The sequence below is a fragment of the Mus caroli genome, unplaced genomic scaffold, assembly GCF_978045245.1.
Source record: "Mus caroli unplaced genomic scaffold, Mus_caroli_1 scaffold_2, whole genome shotgun sequence".
Lineage (NCBI taxonomy): Eukaryota > Metazoa > Chordata > Mammalia > Rodentia > Muridae > Mus > Mus caroli.
This window is the reverse complement of record NW_028227257.1, coordinates 92,594,499-92,618,986: the sequence shown is the minus strand read 5'-3', so window position 1 is coordinate 92,618,986 and position 24,488 is coordinate 92,594,499. Positions and strand designations below refer to the sequence as shown.

Sequence of the window (24,488 nt, the reverse complement as noted above, 5' to 3'; positions counted from 1 at the left end):
AGACATAACAACAGATCCTGAGGACATCCAAAATAGCATCAGATCCTTCTACAAAAGGCTATACTCAACAAAACTGGAAAACCTGGATTTAATGGACAAATGTCTAGACAGATAACAGGTACCAAAGTTGAATCAAGATCAGGTTAATGATCTAAACAGCCCTATATCCACCAAAGAAATAGAAGCAGTCGTTAATAGTTTCCCAAACAAAAAAAAGCCCAGGACCAGATGGGTTTAGTGCAGAGTTCTATCAGACCTTCAAAGAAGATCTATTCCCAATTCTTCACAAACTATTCCACAAAAAAGAAACAGAAGGTACTCTACCCAACTCATTCTATGAAGCCACAACTACTCTGATACCTAAACCACAAAAAGACCCCACAAAGATAGAGAACTTCAGACCAATATCCGTTATGAATATGGATGCAAATATCTCAATAAAGTTCTTGCTAACCGAATCCAAGAACAGATCAAAAAATCATCTATACTGACCAAATAGGTTTCATCTCAGGGATGCAGGGATGGTTCAATATACGGAAATCCATCAATGTAATCCACTATATAAACAAACTCAAAGACAAAAAACACATGATCATCTCGTTAGATGCTGAGAAAGTATTTGACAAAATGCAACACCCATTCATGATAAAAGTCTTGGAAAGATCAGGAATTCAAAGCCCATACCTAAACATGATAAATGCAATCTACAGCAAACCAGTAGCCAACATCAAAGTAAATGGAAAGAAGCTTGAAGCAATCCCACTAAAATCAGGGACTAGACAAGGTTGTTCACTCTCTCCCTAGCTATTCAACATTGTACTTGAAGTCCTAGCCAGAGCAATTAGACAACAAATGATCAAGGGGATACAAATTGGAAAGGAAGATGTCAAAATATCACTTTTTGCAGATGATATGATAGTATATATAAGTGACCCTAAAAATTCCACCAGAGAACTCCTAAACCTGATAAACAGCTTCAGTGAAGTAGCTGGATATAAAATTAACTCAAACAAATCAATGGCCTTTGTCTACACAAAGAATAAACAGGCTGAGAAAGAACTTAGGGAAACAACACCCTTCTCAATAGTCACAAATAATATAAAATATCTTGGAGTGACTCTAACTAAGGAAGTGAAAAGTCTGTATAATAAAAACTTCAAGTCTCTGAAGAAAGAAATTATAGAAGATCTCAGAAGATGGAAAGATCTCCCATGCTCATGGATTGGCAGGATCAACATTATAAAAATGGCTATCTTGCCCAAAGCAATCTACAGATTCAATGCAATCCCCATCAAAATCCCAACTCAATTCTTCAATGAATTAGAAAGTGCAATCTGCAAATTCATCTGGAATAATAAAAAACCTAGGATAGCAAAAACTCTTCTCAAGGATAAAAGAAACTCTGGTGGAATCACCATGCCGGACCTAAAGCTTTACTACAGAGCAATTGTGATAAAAACTGCATGGTACTGGTATAGTGACAGACAAGTAGACCAATGGAATAGAATTGAAGACACAATAATGAACACACACATATGGTCACTTGATCTTCGACAAGGGAGCTAAAACCATCCAGTGGAAGAAAGACAGCATTTTCAACAAATGGTGCTGGCACAACTGGTTGTTATCATGTTGAAGAATGTGAATCGATCCATTCCTATCTCCTTGTACTATGGTCAAATCTAAGTGGATCAAGGAACTTCACATAAAACCAGAGACACTGAAACTTATAGAGGAGAAAGTGGGGAAAAGCCTTGAAGATATGCGCACAGGGGAAAATTTCCTGAATAGAACAGCAACGGCTTGTGCTGTAAGATGATCAAGAATTGACAATTGGGACCTCATGAAACTGCAAAGCTTCTGCAAGGCAAATGACACCCTCAATAAGACAAAAAAAAAAAAAAAAAAAAAAAAAAAAAAAAAAAAAAAAACCACCAACACAGTGGGAAAGGATCTTTACCTATCCTAAATCAGATAAGGGACTAATCTCCAATATATATAAAGAACTCAAGAAGGTGGACTCCAGAAAATCAAATAACCCCATTAAAAAATGGGGCTCAGAACTGAACAAAGAATTCTCACCTGAGGAATACCGAATGGCAGAGAAGCACCTGAAAAAATGTTCAACATCCTGAATCATCAGGGAAATGCAAATCAAAACAACACTGAGATTCTACCTCACACCAGTCAGAATGGCTAAGATCAAAAATTCAGGTGACAGCAGATGCTGGCGAGGATGTGGAGAAAGAGGAACACTCCTCCATTGTTGGTGGGATTGTAGGCTTGTACAACCACTCTGGAAATCAGTCTGGCGGTTCCTCAGAAAATTGGACATAGTACTACCGGAGGATCCAGCAATACCTCTCCTGGGCATATATCCAGAAGATGTCCCAACCGGTAAGAAGGACACATGCTCCACTACGTTCATAGCAGCCCTATTTATAATAGCCAGAAGCTGGAAAGAACCCAGATGCCCCTCAACAGAGGAATGGATACAGAAATTATTTTACATTTACACAATGGAGTACTACTCAGCTATTAAAAAGAATGAATTTATGAAATTCCTAGCCAAATGGATGGACTTGGAGGGCATCATCTTGAGTGAGGTAACACAATCACAAAGGAACTCACACAATATATATTCACTGATAAGTGGATATTAGCCCAAAACTTAGGATACCCAAGATATAAGATACAATTTGCTAAACGCATGAAACTCAAGAAGAATGAAGACCAAAGTGTGGACACTATGCCCCTTCTTAGAATTGGGAACAAAACACCCATGGAAGGAGTTACAGAGACAAAGTTTGGAGCTGTGATGAAAGGGTGGACCATCTAGAGACTGCCATATCCAGGGATCCATCCCATAATCAACTTCCAAATGCTGACACCATTGCATGCACTAGCAAGATTTTGCTGAAAGGCCCCAGATATAGCTGTCTCTTGTGAGACTATGCCGGGGCCTAGCAAACACAGAAGTGGATGAGCACAGTCAGCTATTTGATGGATTACAGGGCTCCCAATGGAGAAGCTAGAGAAAGTACCCAAGGAGTTAAAGGGATCTGTAACCCTATAGGGGGAACAACATGATGAACTAACCAGTACCCCGGAACTCTTGTCTCTAGCTGCATATGTATTGAAAGATGGCCTAGTCGGCCATCACTGGAAAGAGAGGCCCATTGGACTTGCAAACTTTATATGCCCCAATACAGGGGAATGCCAGGGCCAAAAGAATGGGAATGGGTGGGTAGGGAAGTGGGGAGGGGTATGGGGGACTTTTGGGATAGCATTGGAAATGTAACTGAGGAAAATACGTAATAAAAATATTAAAAATTAATAAAAAAAGAAATCATTAAGTTAAACACCAACAATCCAAATAATTCAACTTAAAAATGGGGTACAAAACTAAACAGAATTCTCAACAGAATTTCAAATGCCAGAGAACCATTTAAGAAACGTTCAAAGTCCTTATTCATCAGGGAAATGCAAATCAAAATAACTCTGAGATTGCATCTTACACCTCTCAGAATAGCCATGCAAATCAAAATAACTCTGAGATTGCATCTTACACCTCTCAGAATAGCCAAGTTCAAAATCTCAAGTGATAACACATACTGGTGAGCGTATGAAGCAAGTGGAACACTCCTCCAATGTGAATGGAAGTACAAACATGTAGAACCACTCTGGAAATCATTTGGGTGGTTTTTCAGAAAACTGGGAATAGTTCTACCTCAAGACCATGATATACTACTCCTGAGCATAAACCAAAAGATGCTCTATCATCCCCAAAAGACACTTGATCAACTATGTTCATAGCAACTTTAGTTTTAAGAACCAGAAGCTGGAAACAACCTACATGTTCCTCAACTGAAGAATGGATAAAGAAAATGTGGTACAACACCACAATCGAATACTATTCAACTATGAAAAGTAAAAACATCATGAATTTGCAGGTTAAAGAATTGATCTTAAGAATATCAGCCGGGCATGGTGGCGCACGCCTTTAATCCCAGCACTCGGGAGGCAGAGGCAGGCGGATTTTTGAGTTCGAGGCCAGCCTGGTCTACAGAGTGAGTTTCAGGACAGCCAGAGCTACACAGAGAAACCCTGTCTCGAAAAGAAAAGAAAAAAGAAAAGAAAAGAAAAAAAAGAATATCATCCTTTGTGAGGTAACCTTGTTCCAAGAGGAAATTCCTGGTATGTATTCACTTAAAAATGGCTATTAGCCATAGCACCCAGGATACCCATGCTACACTCCACAGATCCAAGGAGGCTGGACAAGAAAGATGGCTCAAGAGGGGATGTTTGAGTATCACTTGAAAGGGGGTATGGAATGGTCAAGGCAGAAGGAGGGAGGGAAATGGATGGTTGAGAGGATTGATAGGATGGGAGTCAGCAGGTTCAGCTTGGGTGCCGGGAGGGGCAGAGGGAATTGCCATGGTTGCATGGCCATGAGAATGAATGGAGATCTGGAACTAATGGGAGTGGGGATGTAGGGGGCATGTCCAGGATGAGGAGACCTGGGATAGGGAGAGCACACAAAAATCAATGGGGGTATTCGTAGCTGTTACTCACAGCACTGAGGATATGGAGAATTTGAAAGCTACTCGCTGTAGCTACTCAGGAACCCCAGTGGAGGAATAAGGACATGAACCCACTCACAAAACTTTCAACCAAAAACTTATCCTGTGTACAAGAAAGTCAGGCATTGGGGATGGAACAGAGACTGAAGGAACAGCCAACTAATAACCAATAACTTGAGACCCATCCCATGGGCAAGCATCAATCTCTGGTATTATTAATTATATTCTGTTTTTCTTGCAGATAGGAGTCTAGTGTGGCTGTCCTCTGAGATACTCCACCCATGAGCTAACTCAGACAGATGCAGACAACCACAGCCAAAGAGTGGATGGAATTTGGGGAATCTTATGGAAGAAAAGGAGGAAGGATTGTAGCCCCTAAGAAGATAGGAACTCCACAGGAAGATCAACACAATCAACTATCCTGGACCCTTGGGAATCTCAGAGACTGAATCACCAACCAAAGAACATACAAGGGCTGGATGTAAGTATCTCTGTACATATGTATCAGATATGCAGCTTGGCCCTCATGTGCATTCTAAGCAATTGTAGTGGGGGCTATCCCAAAAGGTGTTGCCTGTATGTCATTTATGTTCTTCTAGCTAGGATGACTAGTCTAGCCTTAGTGGGAGAGGATGCACCTTGCCTCATGGAGATTTGGTGTACCAATGTGGGGAGGTAGCCAGTGGGACCTCAATCCTCTCAGAGGAAAAGGGGGGGATTGCAGGAGAGGGTCACCAGGAGGTTGACAATAAGCAGAATGTAAAGTGAATAAGCAATAGTAGTAGTAGTAGTAGTAGTAGTAGTAGTAGTAGTAGTAGTAGTAGTAGTAGAAAATAGTAAATTTGTGGAGAAATATATAACAAGCACAACACTCTGAAAATTTTTACTTGTAATCAGGTAGGAAGAATAGGTTTTAAAGAATTTAATCCTTTCTTAAGCAGAGCTGATATTTAAGATTAATAAATAAGTAAATAATAGATGAATTAGAAGATACTATTTATTCATCATTTTAATATTTGAATAAGACAGCAATGCAAAAAGGGGTATTAGAGAAGAAAATTCTAATCTCACTATGCCCACAGGAATGTAAACAAAAATACAATGTACATCAAAGTCACTGTCATTTTACTTGGTAAACTCAAAATATGAGCTTGGCAATCACTCATTAATATGTACAGTAGAGTATAATTTCTTGGTGACCACACAAGCCATTGTCTCAAGAATTGACACAATTTATAAATCACTCGCAATTATCCTAGAGCTGATATATCCATTCAACAGAGTAGTGATATAAAGAAAATTAACATACAAGAACCTGTAACCTTCCTATACAAATAACAAACATACAGAAGAAGAAATCCGAAAATAAATTCCACCCAAATTGCCTTCAAAGAAACTATTGAATAAACCTAACCAGACAATGGAAATATACTTATGGATTGGTAGGATAAATGCTGTGAATATAATCATCATTCCAAAAACTACTTAGAGATTTTTCACAATCTATTCCAAAATTACAACTCATTGTTTTATGTAAATTAAAAATATCATAAATATCATTTTGAAACAAATAACAGCAATAACAACATTAATAATAATAACATAAAAAACCCAGGATAGAAAAAAAAAACCTGAACAATAAAAGCTAGCAGTATTACCATCCCAGAATTCAAGTTACTTTACAGAGCTATTGTACTAAAAACAGCATGATACTGGCATAAGACAGATGCAATGATCAATGGAAGAAAATTGAGAACCAGGCTGTAAGTTGACAAACCTATGGCCATCTGAATCTTCACAAAGAATCCAAAAATACTGGGAAAAAAGCAGCACCTAAAACAAAATGGTATGGGTCAAACAGGATGTCTGCATGTAAAGAACTGAAGCTAGATTCTTGTCTCTCATCCTTCACAAAACTCAACATCAAATGTATCAAGGACCTTGATGTAAGATTTGATACCCTTGATCAGCTAGAGAAGAAAGTAGGGAATAGCCTTGAATTTACAGGACTCTGTTCAGAGTCCTGGTAACACAGACACTAAGACAAACAACTGACACATAGGACAATGTAACTAGAATGCCTCTGTACTGCAAAAGTGCCATAATTCATATATAGAAGTTGCCTGATGAAAAAATCTTTTATCATATTCATATGCTTGATAAGTATTGTCAAAAAATACACAAAACTAAACAAGTAAACATTAAGAAAGTATAGGGATATATATTTCAACCTACTTAAATACTCATTCAAACTTCCCTCTAGCCCACCACCAACCAGACATAGTGGGAAAAAATTTTATTAGGATACAGGGGAAGTGGACCTGTTTAGAAGTAGTTCTTTGGAGCATTTCCAATCTTTGTTGTCCAGTCCACTAGCAAACACCAAACATGAATTAGCAGTTGCAGACCAGTTCACTGGGCAGACAACACACTTGAACCAACAAGGGCAATTTAATCCAGATGGAACTGTGACACTCACAAAACCAGCCCAAGTCTTGCAGAAGCAACCAGAAGCCACAGGTATCTCACAAGTTCTTTACTGAGTTTCACTCTATGAGGCCACCACAAAGGAAGCTCAACAATGCAATATAAGATGACTAATACATGCATGTTGTCAGCAAAGACTAAAGAGGAGGAGCAAGGCAAATCAATGTGTGAGCGCCCACTGCCTTTGGGGTTATATTTGCATTCTTTCTAAACATACCACATACTTTCAGATGTCTACTACAGAAAAACATCCTTTCACCTATGTCTTCTTCAGCAAAACTTTCTTTCACATGTCTGCTTTAGCAAAACATTTTTACATTTACCCGTGAGCTCCTGCAAAATGTCATTTGACATAATTGACTTACCAAAGAAAGCAGAGGTTTCCACTTCAAGAAAACTAACAGCACAGTTGTAAAATAAAGCACAAACCTAAGTAAAGTGTTTTCAAAAACTAATATAAATGGATGAGGAATAGTTAAAAATGTTCAACATATTTTGTTGTGGGAAATATTAAAAAAAGAACCCACAAAATCTCCACTTTGAGATATCATCTGTCTCAGGTCAGAATAACTAAGATCTAAGAGTCAAATGACTACCAAGGTTAAGCTGGATGTGAAGCTAAAAGAGTCTTTATCTACAGCATGTGGGAGGGAAAATTGATAGACCACCATGGAAGTCAATGTGGAAGCTTCTCAAATACATGAAAACAGATATATCTCCACATCCACCTATAAGAGTCTTTGGCATATACCGAAAGACCTGTTCATTCTATTTTGAAGACAGTTCTTGATCAAAGTTTCTTGTTGCTCTGTTAATAGTAGGCAGTAAATTAAAATATCATATATATCTATTAAATTATCAATAAATAATGAAAATATGGTAGACTTACACAATGCAATATTATTCAGTTATTTAAAAATTAATTTTACAGGGAATTGGATAGAGTTAGAACCAATCATCTTGAGTGAGGTGACCCAAACACCAAAAAATTCTGCATATTATCATTGAATCTTCAGGTGTTTGTATTTTATTTATAATACAATCTGAAGTCAGAGAATTAATAAGTTGTCATATTTTTCTTGCAAGGAGATGGAATAAGGTATTATAAAGGGCTAAATAGAAATCATAGATTAGAAGTGTTTAATTGGTATGAAGGATGGGAACACATGTAAAGAAGAGAAGATGGGAAGGACTAACTAACATGAAAAACCTTTGAAAAAGCCTTATGGAAATCCATTGCTACAGAAGCTTCCTGAAATTTAAGCATATACTGAAATATAGCAGAAATTTTATATGCAGTTTCTGCCCCCACTGTATTCCATTTAGCTCCTGAGTAAATGACACAGAGACATCAGATTTTATTAACAAGCTACTAGCACTATTCTTTGCAGGTTCTGAGCTAGTCCTATGTGACTAGTCTATTAATAACCAGATAAATGACCTATTAATTGCCAACTGATTATTGCTCTGTTCCATGTGTCCTCAGGGCAAGTTTCTCTTGGTCATAAGCTCATGTTCCATTTGCATGATCCGTCCTGCCTCATGGCTCACTCATTCATCTCCTCTCTTCTGTCTTTCTCCTGATGTCACTACCTGAGATGCCCTCATTCAATTCAAAATTATGCCTATCTCTCCTTCCCAGTCACAGGTTCCAGACTTTATTTACAAATCAGAGATCATTTGGGAGTATTCTTTGTAGAAGATTGATCAATTGAATGCCCATGTCCAAACTATAACATGATCTTAAGGCACATACTCTGCATCTGAATACACAGAGCAGAACACCAAGCCCAACACAAACACATATACAAATGAGTTTCAATTGAGTTACCAGACAATGGAGGAGGGATGTAATTCCATAGGTAGACACTATGTTCTAATATATAAAAACACAAATATGAGGAATCAGTTATCACTTTGGGAGTTAGTAGCTTCTAGTGTTACATACACTTCAGTCATCACAGATTATTGACAATACTCTTTTTTTTAATTTTTAATATTTTTATTACATATTTTCCTCAATTACATTTCCAATGCTATCCCAAAAGTCCCCCATACCCCCCCCCCACTTCCCTACCCACCCATTCCCATTCTTTTGGCCCTGGCATTCCCCTGTATTGGGGCATATAAAGTTTGCAAGTCCAATGGGCCTCTCTTTCCAGTGATGGCCAACTAGGCCATCTTTCGATACATATGCAGCTAGAGACAAGAGCTCCGGGGTACTGGTTAGTTCATCATGTATTGACAATACTCTTAGCCACTCTGCACAACTTTACCTCTCTAATAGCCGCACATATTTTTGTCTCAGATCATGCTTAAATGAGGTTGGTATTCACTGAGAAGTCTCATCCTCCTGGCTCGCATTAATGATGCAAGAAAGTGTGCAAAATATAAGAGGAGGAATGTAATCATGAATCTCATCCAGCTGGAAGCCATACAAGCTGCAACAATGACTTGCCTGAGAAATTATGTTCACTCATGCCATCATGTCCTTAATGCTATGGAAGTAACCATTTGCTTTCTGATTGTATTTCAGTTCTGCTTCAAGGGCTGGAACTTATCTATGGCAGTATTAAAGAGACCCCATAATATGTGTATAGTTTTTAAGTCTTAGTGGAGATCTCACTATATTATTTTCTAAATGAAAATAATGCTAAAATTCCACCTAATGAATAATTGATGAATTCATACCTAAGATGTCTTTCAACCCTCACCAGAGAAGCTTGCCCAGAGAAGCACCAGAGAAATTGCCACAGAAGGTGGCAATTAAGACACAAACCTTTAACAGGTCAACATGCATACAATAAAAGTTTGTAGAGTTTCCAATCCTAATGGGACACACAAATCATACTCCTCTCCCTCAGGACTCAGACATCATTGCCAGGAGGAGGGAAAAATGTTGTGAGAGCCAAAGGTATTGGATAATGACACCACAAAACACAGTTTTATTTTTCTATACACAACAGGGCAGTTGCAAATATGAATGTGTCCCAATGAATATAAAAGCATGCACACCTTTGCAGGAACTCAAAACCAAGATCCAAATCCAAGTGTAGAGAGGAGAAGACCAGTAGGAAAACTATTAACTGAATCTGTGTTTTTTTGTTGTTGTTGTTTGTTTTTGTTTTGTTTCATTTTATTTTTCATCATGGTGTAACACTTAGTAGATCAACTACAGCCCAGAGAATCCAAGTTTATTTGTGAAACAAAAACTAGATTTCATGTTTGGGGAGGGGTGGAAGAAATCTGGCAGTTGGGTGGGTAAGGAGTAGAGGATAGTTCAAAATACATTGTATGAAATTCTTCAATCATTACTGAAAATAATGCTTCAGAGTATCTTCAGTATGCAGACCTACTGATTAGATGATTGTCAGATGGCCTCTGGTTCCATCTAGTGTCAAAAAGTGGTGTACTTGGGATTTGTCTTTTTAAGTTCCTGGAATGAAAAGCTTATGCATTAAAAATAAGGCTGCTATGAATATAGTGGAGCATGTACCCATGTTAAATGTTGGAGCATCTTTTGGATATATGCCCAGGAGTAGTTTAACTGGGTATTCTCTTTCTCCACATCCTCCCCAGCATCTGCTGTCACCAGAATTTTTGATCTTAGCTATTCTGACTGGTGTGAGGTGGAATCTCAGGGTTGTTTTGATTTGCATTTCCCTGATGACTAAAGATGTTGAACAATTCTTTAAGTGCTTCTCAGCCATTCGAGATTCCTCAGTTGAAAATTCTTTAGCTCTGGACTCCATTTTTAATAGGGTTATTTGGGTTTCTAGAGTCTAACTTCTTGATTTCTTTGTATAAATTGGATCAAATATATACCCTCTATCAGATGTAGGATTGGTAAAGATCTTTTCACAATCTGTGGATTCCTGTTTTGTCCTATTGGCAAGGTCCTTTGCTTTACAGAAGCTTTTCAATTTTATGAGGTCCCATTTGTCCATTTTTGATATTAGAGTATGAACCATTGGTGCTCTGTTTCGGAAAATTTCCCTTGTGCCAATGTGTTTGAGGTTCTTTCCCACTTTCTCTTCTATTATATTCAGTGTATCTGGTTTATATGGAGGCCCTTGATCCACTTGGACTTGAGCTTTGTACAAGGAGATAGAAATTGATCAATTTGAAATGCAAGAAGAAAGAAGACCACCCCAAAGTGTGGATGCTACAGTACTACTCAGAAGGGTGAAGAAAATAATCTCTGGATGTAGACGGAGTGAGAGAACTTGGAGGGAGAAAGGAGGTGTAGGAATAAAGGGGGGCCAGTTCAGATACCGAACGAAATGGGGGAGAAGTACAGAGGGTCATTTGAAAGGAAGTGTGTGGTAGTCGGGGACAGGGGAACTGGAAGTAGCCACTAGAAAATACCAGATGCCAGGGACCCATGAAGTTCCCAGGACCCAACATCGAGGATATTAGCTGAAACAACAAAGGGGGGATGGAACCTTTAGAGACTATATCCAGTGGATAGTCACAGACCCCATTTGAGGAATGGGGCCACCCACCCACCTCAAAAATTTTAACCCAGAATTCCTACTGTTAAAAGGAACTGCAGGTATAGAGTAGAACAGAGACTGAAGGAAAAGTCATCCAGAGATTGACCCACCTAAGGATCCATCCGATCTGCAGACACCAAACCGAGATACTACTGTTGATGCCAAGAAGCTCTTGCTGACAGGAGTCTGGTATAGCTGTCCTTTGACAGGCTCTTCCAGAGCCAGACCAATACAGATGCGAATGCACTCAGCCACACATTGGACTGAGAGCAGGGACCCCAATAGAGAAGTTAGGGCAAGGACTGAAGGCGCTGAAGGGGATTGTAACCCCATAGGACGAACAACAACATCAACCAACCAACCAGACCCCCCCCCCCCCAGCAGAGCTCTTAAGGACTAAACCACCAACCAAAGAGAACAAGGAGTGATCCATGGCTAACAGCTGGATATGTAGTAGAGGACTGCCTTATATGGCATCACTGGGAGGGGAGCCCTTTGGCCCTGTGGAGGATAGATGACCCAGTGTAGGGGAATGCTAGGGCACTGAGGTGAGAGTAGGTGGGTGAGTGGGGGAGCACCCTCCTAGAGGCAGGAGGAGGGGGATGGGATAGGAAGTTTGGTGGAGAGTAAACTGGGAAGAGGGAAAACATTTGAAATGTAAATAAATAAAAAACCAATAAACTTCAAATAAAGGTTAAAAAGAAGAAAAAAGCTTATTTGTATGTTTCTTCTCACATATAGATTTACCTGTTGTCAGTCACAGTTCTTATCTATTTGATGTCAGTAATTGTCCTTGTTTTCTAATTGTCTATAAGTACTTGGATCTCTCTGCATTTCTAATAAGCTACTCAATTATTCAAGAGTTGGGTTATCATTGTTTTCTATAAATAGGAAGATTAACAAAACTGATCAATATTTTTATCCTATAGAGTATGAGTAATTTGATTCTAAATATTTATACTTTTAATTTAAATTCATAAAATTTTAACACAAGTATCATATTCAGAAAATATGTAAAGAGTAAATTATGAAACATTCAAGCCATTTGAATTAAGTGATTCAGTACATATTAAAGTTTGCTAAACTTGTAGATGTTCATTTACATGTAGAGTTAATTACTAATCTGTTTCTTCAGTTACAATAGTAGGTTAGTATATGCATTTAGACAGAAAAATTTCACTTAAAATGATCACCGACAAGGAATCCGATTGGAGCTGCAGATATCAGAGATCTTCAATGGTTACGATTTGCAGGATGACTCTGAGCTATAGGATTCTTGCTGTGAGAAATCATGACACTGAGGTTTGACAGACTGGAAGTCTTTTAGTACAATTAGCTAACTATTGAAATGCAATTGTTCTCATGAAACGATAAAGGACAATATAAATCAGCTAATTAAACTGACATGTTTAGTGTCTCTGCTATGAAATGTTTTTATGTCACTTCCCTCTTCCCAAAACCATCTGTTCTTAGTAATGTTTACATAAAAGCTTCTGAATATGCTCTCAATGGAAAAATAGCAATTCTGAACATAGAGTATTGATGTTCTCAGTAACATTATTACATTTCCTTATGGCATTTGAAATGTTTTAGTTACAAATCTTTACATCTTAAATATTTTAGTAAATACAAAGAACTTTTATTTAGGAAAGATATGCTTTGTAAGATTCCAAGAAATTAAAATTAACCCCAGGATCAGAGATAACATGTTAAACCATGCTTGTCTATCATGTTTGAGTACCTAAAATTAGCTCCCAGTTTAAAAGAAAACAAAGAAAGAAAAGGAAACAATCCAAATATTACTGAGACTGATAATTACCTCTATAAATAATTAACACTGACAGTACTTTTCAGTAATTACCTATGTGTTTATGGGAACACAAACCCCAGTGGTAGTGATCCCATTTGGGATCCCCAGGATCCCTTGGAGAGATAGAGTTGGGATCTCAGTTATCTCATCTCCAATGGTATGCGAATGTAATAAAAGCCCTTCATTCTTCTTTGATATTATTCATTTAATCAATTTGAAAACAGTCCTGTCCTTGGTAAGTCATTTTTCTCAGAGTTAAAAGGACATCCCTTACATAAAAATTAGGTTTTGTGTGTCTGAGGTAAATAAAAATATTTAATCATGACTAAAGTGGAAGAAAAAGATAAAGTTATTTGGTTTGCACAAATAAATTGTTCCCACTTTTCATATTATTGCACAATAATCAGTAACATCTTTATGTAAGTACACTATTTTGTTATAGATATGAAATTACCTATGCTGCCTGTCTGAAATTTTGAAATATTTTATGTTATAATTGAACATTATTTATTTTAAGGATGAGATGATTTTTTTTTTAATTTCCTTTATATTTAGATTTAGTTACTTAAGATTCTCTGTCTTCTGCCTTCTTTTTCTGTTACTATAATTACCATGAGGCATTTTTTATCCCAAGTTCCCAGAAGTGGCTGCTATTCTTTTCTAGGAAATGAGAAAACCTTTCTCTACTCCGCCCATCTCAATGTGACCTCACTAGGTAGTCTTGGCAACCCTGATGTTTGTTTCCCTCCCACTACTTCTTATCTTTGACTAATAACAAACACATTGCTGTCTATATCATGGCTGTCAGCTCCTAGGTTAACACCTTTGTATGTTATTCTAAGCAACTACCTGACAAGTAGGAGAGAAAAGAAGGTAATTTATGCAAAGCTGATAATACAACATACAATTGTGAGGTCATCACTATTTTTATCTCCATTTTGTTTCAATTTTCCCTTTAACCAAATTTTTTCTATTTCTTTACTTTTCATCTATAAGATAAAGTTGATAATGATTGTAAGTTTTACATATGTTCTTAAGTTGTTTTAGTGACAAATCAATAAGCTACAAGAAAAATATTTGGAGCTTTACATTATACATGAGAAGCCCTCTACAGATAGCTACTGTTTGTGGGGCAGGGGGAGGGTATAGGGGACTTTTGGGATAGCATTTGAATTGTAAATGAAGAAACTATCTAATATTTTTAAAATATTTTTTAAAAAATAAAATAAACTAAAAAATAATCATAATTAAATTATTATTTTCTGCATGTTTTTCTGTCTAAAAAGTGATGTGTGAGGAAGACATCTAGAAAGTGGAGGAACCAAGAGATTATAGATAGGTGACAAGTGAATGATGTACAGACAAATATATAAATACATAAATAATTCTATAAGTAAACACAGTACCATAAGATGTGTTACTGTTGCCTTATAGATTATACTGTATATTGTTTCATAAAGTTGCATAACATGAATATAACCAAAACAGATTTCATTTCATTTCATGCTAACTAAAAGGTAATGTCTTGGTTAATATCTTAATAATTTAAAAGCTAACAGAAGATGAAAAATACTTTCCACTATCCTGAATGTAGTATAACTTTACACTCTCCATTGATAGCTTGTTCTCTGATAATGAACCTTCTTATCACTGGTGTGCACATAATGTGAGGGATGTCTTAATTATTAAATATAAAAGGCATCATCCTAATTATTGACACTAACTTGTCACTCATTAATCTAGTGAATAAATATCAGAAAGTGGTATGTTTTCCTCTATGAGGCTTTCGGATAATGTTAATATAGGCAATGAATACTTCACTCAATTCTTTTACATTTTCCTAAATAATTTTCAAGATGGAGTACAGATTTCCTTTACTGCAAAATTAAATTACATGAAATCATTCAATAAATAATTGTCTACCATTTAAATACCCCCAAAGCACAAAAACATTGCTTGTCAGACTTCTCAGATACAATAACTTGTTTCATGCTATGATAAAATTGCCAGTTTTTTGTTTGTTACTTGTATTTATTTGTGAGAGTGACAGATAACTTAAAATCATTAGAAATTAATTTATGATCAAAAGTTGCAACATTTTTTTCAGTCAGCTAATTAACATTTAGTGGGTAATGCTTTTAACTAGGCATATGTTACCAATGATGCTTATCACCTGACAAACATAATCTGCTTTTTTTAATATATGGAAAACACTTAGAAAATTTTCCTAAGTTTTCTCCTACTGAAATACACTCAGATCATGGTTCCTAAAAATTGACTTAATTTCACTAATAATGCTTCTGTTTTTCAGTTGGTAAATATAAGTAGTTACCTATTATGTGTTTTGTTATATACCTACATCCACATTTATGAAACATAACTCATGTGTCTTAGAATTACTACTCCTTAATGAATTACCACATCCAAAACATCTTGGGAACAATTTATTTGGCGTATACTTCCACATTAATGTTTATCACCAAAGGAAATTGAGGACAGGGACTTAAAAAAAACACGCACATGGAGGCAGGAGCAGGTGCAGAGACCATGGAGGAGTACTAAATACTGGCTTGTCCCTCGTGGCTAGACAGTTTTCTTATAGAACTCAGGACAAATGTTTTAGAGATATACTTATACACAATCAGTTGGGCCTTTCCACATAAATCACTAATGAAGTCATTGCCTCAGAGTCTTGTCCACAGCCCAATGTTATGGAGAAATTTTCTAATTTGAGAATTCCTTCTACTCTCTATTGAGGCTACTTGTGTCACCTTGACAAAAGAAATCAGCCAGCACATCATAAATTTAGCTTTTAAATCTTGTGATTTGGAGAACAAAAAGAAAGGGAATTAAACTTTTCTAAAATTCTTCTTGGAAAAAAGACCCTCAAGGTATCAAATTAAATTCATACACTTTTTCTTTTAACATAGTCAGTGTTTCCAACCATTGATTTCTTCATTCTTATCAAGATACTATAAATTTATGAACAAAATGCAAGCAAAATCATGCATTGTTTAAACATAGTACAAAAAAAAAATGCCAACCATCCAATGTCAGAAAGAGACATGCATCAAATATACAAGGCCATCTTTAGTTCCTGGCATCCACAAAAATCTGAAATATATCTCTCAATATTGTTTCTTTACTAGCCTGTTTTAAATCATTAATAACCTTATTCTGTATTAGGTCACTCTTTCCACCTGTACCTTATTTTTAAGACTTTGATTTCTCAAAAAGGTAAAAACTACATGATCATGGAATTTACAAGTGGAAACTACACCTTGGTCACCGAATTTATCCTGTTAGGATTTCCAACACGGCCCGAACTCCAAATCATCTTGTTCCTTGTGTTTCTGACGTTATATGGCATGATTTTGATAGGAAATATTGGCTTGATGTTGTTAATTAGGACGGACCCACACCTTCAAACTCCTATGTACTTTTTCCTCAGCAACCTCTCCTTTGTAGACCTTTGTTATTCCTCAGTCATTGTTCCCAACATGCTTGTCAATTTCCTCTCAGCAAAGAAATCTATCTCTTACCTCGGCTGTGCGCTGCAGTTTTATTTCTTCTGCACATTTGCAGACACTGAATCCTTTATCTTGGCTGCTATGGCCTATGATCGCTATGTTGCCATCTGCAATCCTTTGTTGTACACAGTTGCAATGTCCAGGAGTCTCTGCATATGGTTAATTGTGCTGTCCTATGTTGGTGGCAACATGAGTTCTTTAGTTCACACATCTTTTGCCTTTATTCTGAAATATTGTGACAAAAATATAATTAATCATTTCTTCTGTGACCTCCCTCCTCTGCTGAAGCTTTCCTGTACAGACACATCCATTAACGAGTGGCTACTTTCCACTTATGGGAGTTCTGTTGAGATTATCTGCTTCTTCATCATCATCATCTCCTACTTTTTCATCCTTCTCTCAGTCTTGAAGATTCGCTCTACAAGTGGGAGAAAGAAAACCTTCTCCACGTGTGCCTCTCACCTGACCTCCGTGGCCATCTATCAGGGCACACTTCTCTTCATTTATTCTCGGCCTAGCTCCCTCTACTCCCCCAATACTGATAAAATAATCTCAGTGTTCTACACTATTATCATCCCAGTGCTAAACCCATTGATTTACAGTTTGAGAAATAAAGACGTAAAAGATGCTGCCAAAAAAGCTCTAAGGTCTAAAATACAATCCCCATGACAATAAAACCTTCAAGATTCATCTAATTCCAGCTACAAATACCTATGTGAGAACACGAGCAGCAGATATATAAATATTCAACCTATACAACCATTCAAACATTTGTTCAATAACATAGTCAAATGCATTTCATAATCCCAACTCATGGTACACTTTAAGGTATTAAAAGGGTATCTAGGTGTGATATGGTACATCACAGTAATTCAAAGGTTCAGGAGGCAGGGGTAGAGGCAGAGGCAGAGAGGCAGAGAGGCAGAGAGGCAGAGAGGCAGAGAGGCAGAGAGGCAGAGAGGCAGAGAGGCAGAGAGGCAGAGAGGCAGAGAGGCAGAGAGGCAGAGAGGCAGAGAGGCAGAGAGGCAGAGAGGCAGAGAGGCAGAGAGGCAGAGAGGCAGAGAGGCAGAGAGGCAGAGAGGCAGAGGCAGAGGCAGAGGCGAGAGGGAGGCAGAGAGGCAGAGAGGCAGAGAAGCAGAGAGGCAGATGTATGTATATTCAAGAGGCATTTAACTATTACAAATTATTTTCATGACTTAAAAAATGCCAATACTAAGTTGGACATTTTAAAATAAATTGTATTAGTTTAATGAAAAAATTTAAAGAATGTTCAGATTACTGGTGAAAAATTATAGGTATAAAAAGTTAAAATGATATCATCTTAATAAATGGTTATAAGGTTCTGTGAAATTTTTCTAACCATTTTGACGAACATTTTTGATAGATTAGTTGTTGAAGGAATGATTATTTGCACAACAAAGATAATATGTTCAATGAGAGCCCTAGTTATAATCATAATCCAGCAAAAAAGCTGAGTGATTTTCAAGTAAGTTAAGAGTCAGAGAAAAAGTCCCTTTTCATTGACATTTTTTTTTTCAAAATCCAGCAAGTTCAGCCAATGCATTAATTGTAAAAAATGAAGTGGAATTAGATGTGCTCACTAAAATCATGATCACAATAGGATGATAAAAAGTGTTCTGGAATTAGGTTGTGGTCACAGTTCTATATTGCCATATGGACATTCTAAAAAGCATAGGGATTTTAAAAATGTTCATTTTAATGGGCAAACAATTTTTGAGGGCTGGAGAGATGGACTTTTCCCCTCCTGCAGAGGAACTCATGGTTTCTAGCACCCACATGGCAACAGACAACCTCCTGCAACTTTGGTTGTGGGAGATCCAATGGTTTTTTCTGGCTTCTGTTGGCAACAGAAAATCATGTGGAAAAAACATGCTTGTACACATAAAATAAAAATAAATAAATGTTTGGGTAATCCCATTGTGTTCTGGTTGAATGCTTTGTATTATTCAAATGCTGATTTCTATACCAGCAGAGAGCTGAGGACAGACCAGACTTTGGTATTGTCATATTGATGAAGAATCACCTTTCTTATTGTTTTGTAAATATTCCTCTCCATCACTTCTTGATTAGTTAATACAGAGTTGATCAGCCAATTATCTGGGCACAAGAAAGTAGGATGGGATTGCAGATTCTAATGAGGGTGAGAGTGTCCTAGGGAGACTATAAAGAGAGAGAGAGGAGAGGAAGGACCACACGGAGAAGAAGTTGTGGAGAAACCAGGTGGAGTGAACAGCCTTACAGGGTTAGAAAAGTTCAGAATCTGGCCAGTTTAGATTTGCAGCTTGTTGATAAAAAAACAAGGCCTCTGTGTGAGTTATTCAAGAGATAGATTGGGTTAGAAATGCTCTGCAGTTATTATGAAATAAATGGGGTTGGGGAAAAACTCTAGAGAATTACTGTTATAAATAACTACTTTTTAAAAAGAATAGTGGTATTTCTAAATGAGATAACAAAGCAAATATTTTAATACTTAAAACAACATGTACAAGAAAAGAGGTGTTGTGGGTGATTAATTGAAGGCATTTAATGTTTGACCTATTGGATTTCTACTTTGGAGAAGAAGAGTGGGGATTTCTCATATATTACATCATATCACACGCATATACACACTCACACACACATACACACACACTGAAATTGTACTTACTGAGATAGAATGATTAATATAAATAATAACGACTTCAAGCTACAGCTTTGCTAAAGATGATGATGTATTTACAGAGAAGAAACTAATACAGAAAAAGAAACTAATTAATGATACCAAAGCCTAAGGGAAAGGATTTCACAACCTTCTGTTGCAAATGGCACAGCATAATAAACTATCACCATCACAGTGTTCACGTACCCAAGAGCTACTCTGTTCAGGTGGGTTCCTACATCACTACATTTTCAGAAACAGGGTAAACAAAGGCATTTTTAATATTGCCTATTTAGAAATAGATTGTTCATTGATGTTTTCACCACCTGTTCAATTTAAAATATTACTAAATCCAATGAATGAAAATAATTTTTTAAACAGAATTGTGAGCCTTACAAAATGTCACAGTGCCAGCAGAACAGCATTTTAACGATTTTATTCTAATCTTGTGTATAAGAAAGCCCCACTCATTTTAATTTTAAGCTTGCATGTATGGACTTATATGATGTAAGCATTAAGTGAACACTGTTGGCCTATTGTGTCACATATAATGTGTGCAGCATGAATGCATTATGAAATAGTGTCCATATTATTTCCACAACCTATAATATATGTGAGAAATAAAGGGTGTTCTACCTGATAAATATGATGTTTCCATCCAGCAGTTAAAATGAATGTTTAATTCTTTTATATTATAGACTGAAAGAAAGAATAGATGTAGGAAATTTGCCTTGAATGAATTCATTTTTGCAGGAGTTGCCAATAACCCTGAGATGAAAGGGATACTTTGTCATGTTTCTAGTCATGTATCTTATTAATCTTCTGCAGAAAGTTGGCATGATCATTTTAATGAGAGTGGATTCCCAACTCCACACATCCAAGTACTTTTACTTGAGCCATCTCTCTTTCTCTGATTTCTACTCTTTCATTGCAATTGTTCCCAAAGTGTCAGTGGGCATATTTGGCTAGAACAAATAAATTTGATTAAGGGGCTGTGCTCTGTAGTTCTTCACTTCCTGCACCTTTGCAGATTGAGTATGTAGTACTGGCAGTGATGGCCTTGTTAGATACCAGGCCATCAGCCACTCTTGCTCTACATACCACACATGTCCAACACTGAGGGTACCTCACTGCTGATCTTTACCTGGTGAGAACTTTGGATGCTTTGAAACATTTTCCCTTGGCTTTCCACTTATGAATCTCTGAGTCCAATGAGATCAACCATTTCTTCTGTAATTTATGTGTACTTTACCTTCTCTCCTGCTCAGATACTCAATGTTTAATACTAATGGTTTCTTTGTGCTGAGCCCCCTTGCAAGGGTCCTTATCTGTTACTGTTATACCATCTAATCTGTCTTGGAAATGCACTATTCTGAGTGGAGGTTCAATTATTTCTGTCTGTACCTTATGCTTGATTGCATTTGCCAATTTTCAAGTAACTTTAATCTTCATCTATTATATCAAATTTCTTTTTTCTTTCATTTTTGTTTATTGTTAATTATTCATTTACATTCTATTATGAACCCAGCTTCCCTTTCCTCCTTTTTGCCATGTCCCCCGATTCTACCTCTTTTCCTCTAACACTCTCTTTCCCTTTCTCCTCACAAAATGGGAGACCTCTCATGGATATCAATCAGCTTTGGCATATCAAGTTTCAGTAAGACTAGGCATATACTCTTATATTGAGGCTAGACAAATCAGCCCAGCTAGGAGAAAGGAATTCAGAGGCAGATAATGCAGTCAGACACAGCCTCTGCTCCCACTTAAGAAGTCCCATATGAAGTACCAGCTGCACATCTGTTACATATATGCAGAGAGCCTAGGTCCGTAGCATGCATGCATTCTGGTTGGCAGTTAAGTCTTTATGAATCTCTCTGAACCCAGGTAAGTTGATTCTGTAGGTTTTCTTGTGATGTCCTTAACATCTCTGGCTCCTTCAATCCATATTCATCCTTTGCCACAGGAATATCCAAGCTCTACTTACTGTTAGGTGGTAGGTCTCTGCATCAGTTTTCATCAGTCTAGGTGAATCCTCTCTGAAGACAGTTATGTTTACTACTGTCCTGGCACATCAAGTCACTGCAGAACTAGGCAAATCCTCTATCACTGAGGTCAGAAAAGGGAGCATAATTAAATACTATTAAACTAAGTTATTGAATTAAAAATGGGGTACAGAACTAATAGAGAATTCTCAACAGAGAGATCTCCAATGTCTAAAAAGACTCCAGCCATGCCCACTGTCCTTAGTCACAAGGAAAATTGAAATCAAAACTAATCTGAGATTCCACCTTATATCTGTCAGAATGGATAACATCAAAAACTAAAGCAACAGAACATGCTGTCAAAGATGTAGAACAAGGGGAACTCACTCTCCCATTGCTGGTGGGAATACAAACTTGTACAAACACTAGCAATCAATTTTGTGGTTTTTCAAAAAAATGGGAATATGTCTACTTCAACACCAAGCTGTAACACTCCTTGGGGTGGCATATTACTCAGATATTAAACACAAGGACATCATGAAAATTGCCAGCAAATGGATGGAACTAGAAAACATTATTCTGAGTGATGTAACCCAGACGCCCCCCCTCCCTCCCAATACATACCTGGTATGTATTCACTTATAAGTGGATGTTAGTCATAAAGTACAGAACTATGATTCACAGACCCAAAGAAGCTAAATAGCAAGGAGGCCCCAAGGGAGTAATCTCACTTAAAAGGCAAAAAATAGTTATCAGAATCAAATGGAAAGAGGAGCTGGCTGGGAAACAGGATGGTTAGGAGAACACAGGTGGGGGGTGTAGAGATCAGGTGTAGGCAGAGGGAAAGAGGTCTAGGAGCTAGGAGAGTGAAGGGAAATCAGTGACAGCTGGTGGGGGGAGCTCTCTAGGATGTGCCAGAGACCTGGGATGGGGAATGCTCCAGACAGTGTATGAGAGTGACTCTTCTGTTTAAGGTTTTAAACATTTCTATTGATTCTTTGTGAGTTTCACATCATGCACCTCAGTCCCACTTATCTCCCCATCACTCCATGTCTATCATCTGCCCTTGCAAGCCTCCAAAAAAGTAACTAAAAGCACACAAACACAACAAAACAACAAAACATCTCATTGTAGAACCTGTAGGTATCAGTGTGTCCTACAGAATACTCCTCAGTCCACACATCTTCATTTGCAAATGTTCATTGCAATGAGTCATTGGTCTGGTTTGAGATCTCTGGCTTCTGCCACACTTTCCATATTGGGTCCTCACCTGGACTCCTTCCTGTTATGCTGCTTTGCCCTGCATCATGGGGATCCTCCAGCTTCAGATAAGCAGGACTGGCTCTTTCATGTTCTCTAACAGTTCACGTACATTGTAGATTTTGGTGTGGGCAAACTCAAATTCCTAGGTCGTATATACACTGATCAGACTTTTGGCTGTCCTATATCCACATCACCAGGTCAAGTTCTTCAGCACTGCTCTACCTAGATCACCTGATATAATCTAAGAGCCGGAAGAAGAGTCATCTCTCCCACTCTCATGACCTTGGGGGAGGTTCATCTATGTCCAAGACTTCATAGTCAGCTCTAGTGTGCTGCTCAGTCGAGGCATGGGACCCACTCTTCCAAGTGCTGGGGCAGGCAAGGGGCTGGGCCATCGCTCTTGGTCCTGAAACCTTAGAACTGACTCACCTGTGCCCTCTCCACCATGTCCAACAGTACTCTATTGCCCAGGCAAGATACAGGTTCCATTCTACACAGTGCTGAAGTTGGTGGAAAGCAAGATCAACTTATTAACACTTATTATATTGTACCATTTCTCACTACTGTTTCAGGTGGCAAATGTTGAGGAAGATGTTAGGAATCACCCCTGTGTTCATGCCCTCCCATGTCAGATAGCTCTCCCTTGCTCTTGCCCTGCAACAAGGGCTCATTCTCTTGTGCTGCCACTGCAGGGCCAGCTTATCTGAGTGCTTCAATTTGTGAGTGTCATAGTCAGCTTATTGACTTATAGACAATTCAGCCAGGCTCTCTAACAAAGGCTTGCATAATCATCAGCCACCAAGGCTAAGTGGCATCATATAAGAGCAGTCTATGCCAGGCTCACTTTTTTTTTTCTGTCTCTGTGTCTCTGTCTCTCTCTGTCTCTCTCTGTCTCTCTCTGTCTCTCTCTGTCTCTCTCTGTCTCTCTCTGTCTCTCTCTGTCTCTGTCTCTCTCTGTCTCTCTCTGTCTCTCTCTGTCTCTCTCTGTCTCTCTCTCTCTCTCTCTCTCTCTCTCTCTCTCTCTCTCTCTCTCTCTCTCTGTTTCTCTCTTTCTGTCTCTCACTGTTCCCATGTGTTCCCAGCTGGCCTCTCTTTTGCACTCTCTTTTTCTCTCTCTCTTCTTCTCCTTCTCCCTTCTTCTCCTTCTCCCCTCTTTCTCTGCTTCTACCATTTCTACACACTAAATCTTTATGCCAGGTGGGTGGCATGCCCTGATTCTCAGGGGAAAACCTTGGCATGAGTATGCCAGGTATTCCCTTATATTTCACAACACAGATCACCCATTATTGTGACCTTGGGGCCTCAGGTTTCATAGAGAAATTGGTGATGGCATCATCACCAAAAGCCAGATATGTGGTAGAGCCAGCTCTCAAGTTTTTCTTATTCCCTTGATCAATGATGTCTCTATTTAAACTCTTGTAATTCCCATGGTGAGCCCACTGATTTGCAGCCTGATGAACAAGGTTGTAAATGCGATTTTGAAGAAAGGTTAAAAGCAAAAAGGAGGTTTAAAATGTGTACTCAGTATGTCCACCACATTTCTGGCATTCACATGTAGTTTTAGGTATTAATTATATTCTCCAGGCTGACTTTGAAGTTTCACGTTTTTCAATCACCTATATCTGAGATTACAGGACTAACTCTGTTTTTGCACTGTGTTTTATTAAATTGGATTTTA

The 24,488-nt window shown here is 37.8% G+C and overlaps 1 protein-coding gene across 1 annotated transcript; it reads left to right on the top strand.

The window, feature by feature from the left end:
• The first annotated feature begins 16,624 nt into the window (after positions 1 to 16,624).
• Or5i1 (olfactory receptor family 5 subfamily I member 1) lies at positions 16,625 to 17,575 on the top strand. The gene has a single exon (XM_021156987.1). The coding sequence runs from the start codon at positions 16,625 to 16,627 to the stop codon at positions 17,573 to 17,575; it is 951 nt and encodes a 316-aa protein (XP_021012646.1).
• Positions 17,576 to 24,488: the final 6,913 nt, after the last annotated feature.

Bases quoted from the DNA above. Each gene is read 5' to 3' on its own strand.
- Or5i1 (XM_021156987.1), top strand. From the start codon at position 16,625: ATGATCATGGAATTTACAAGTGGAAACTACACCTTGGTCACCGAATTT.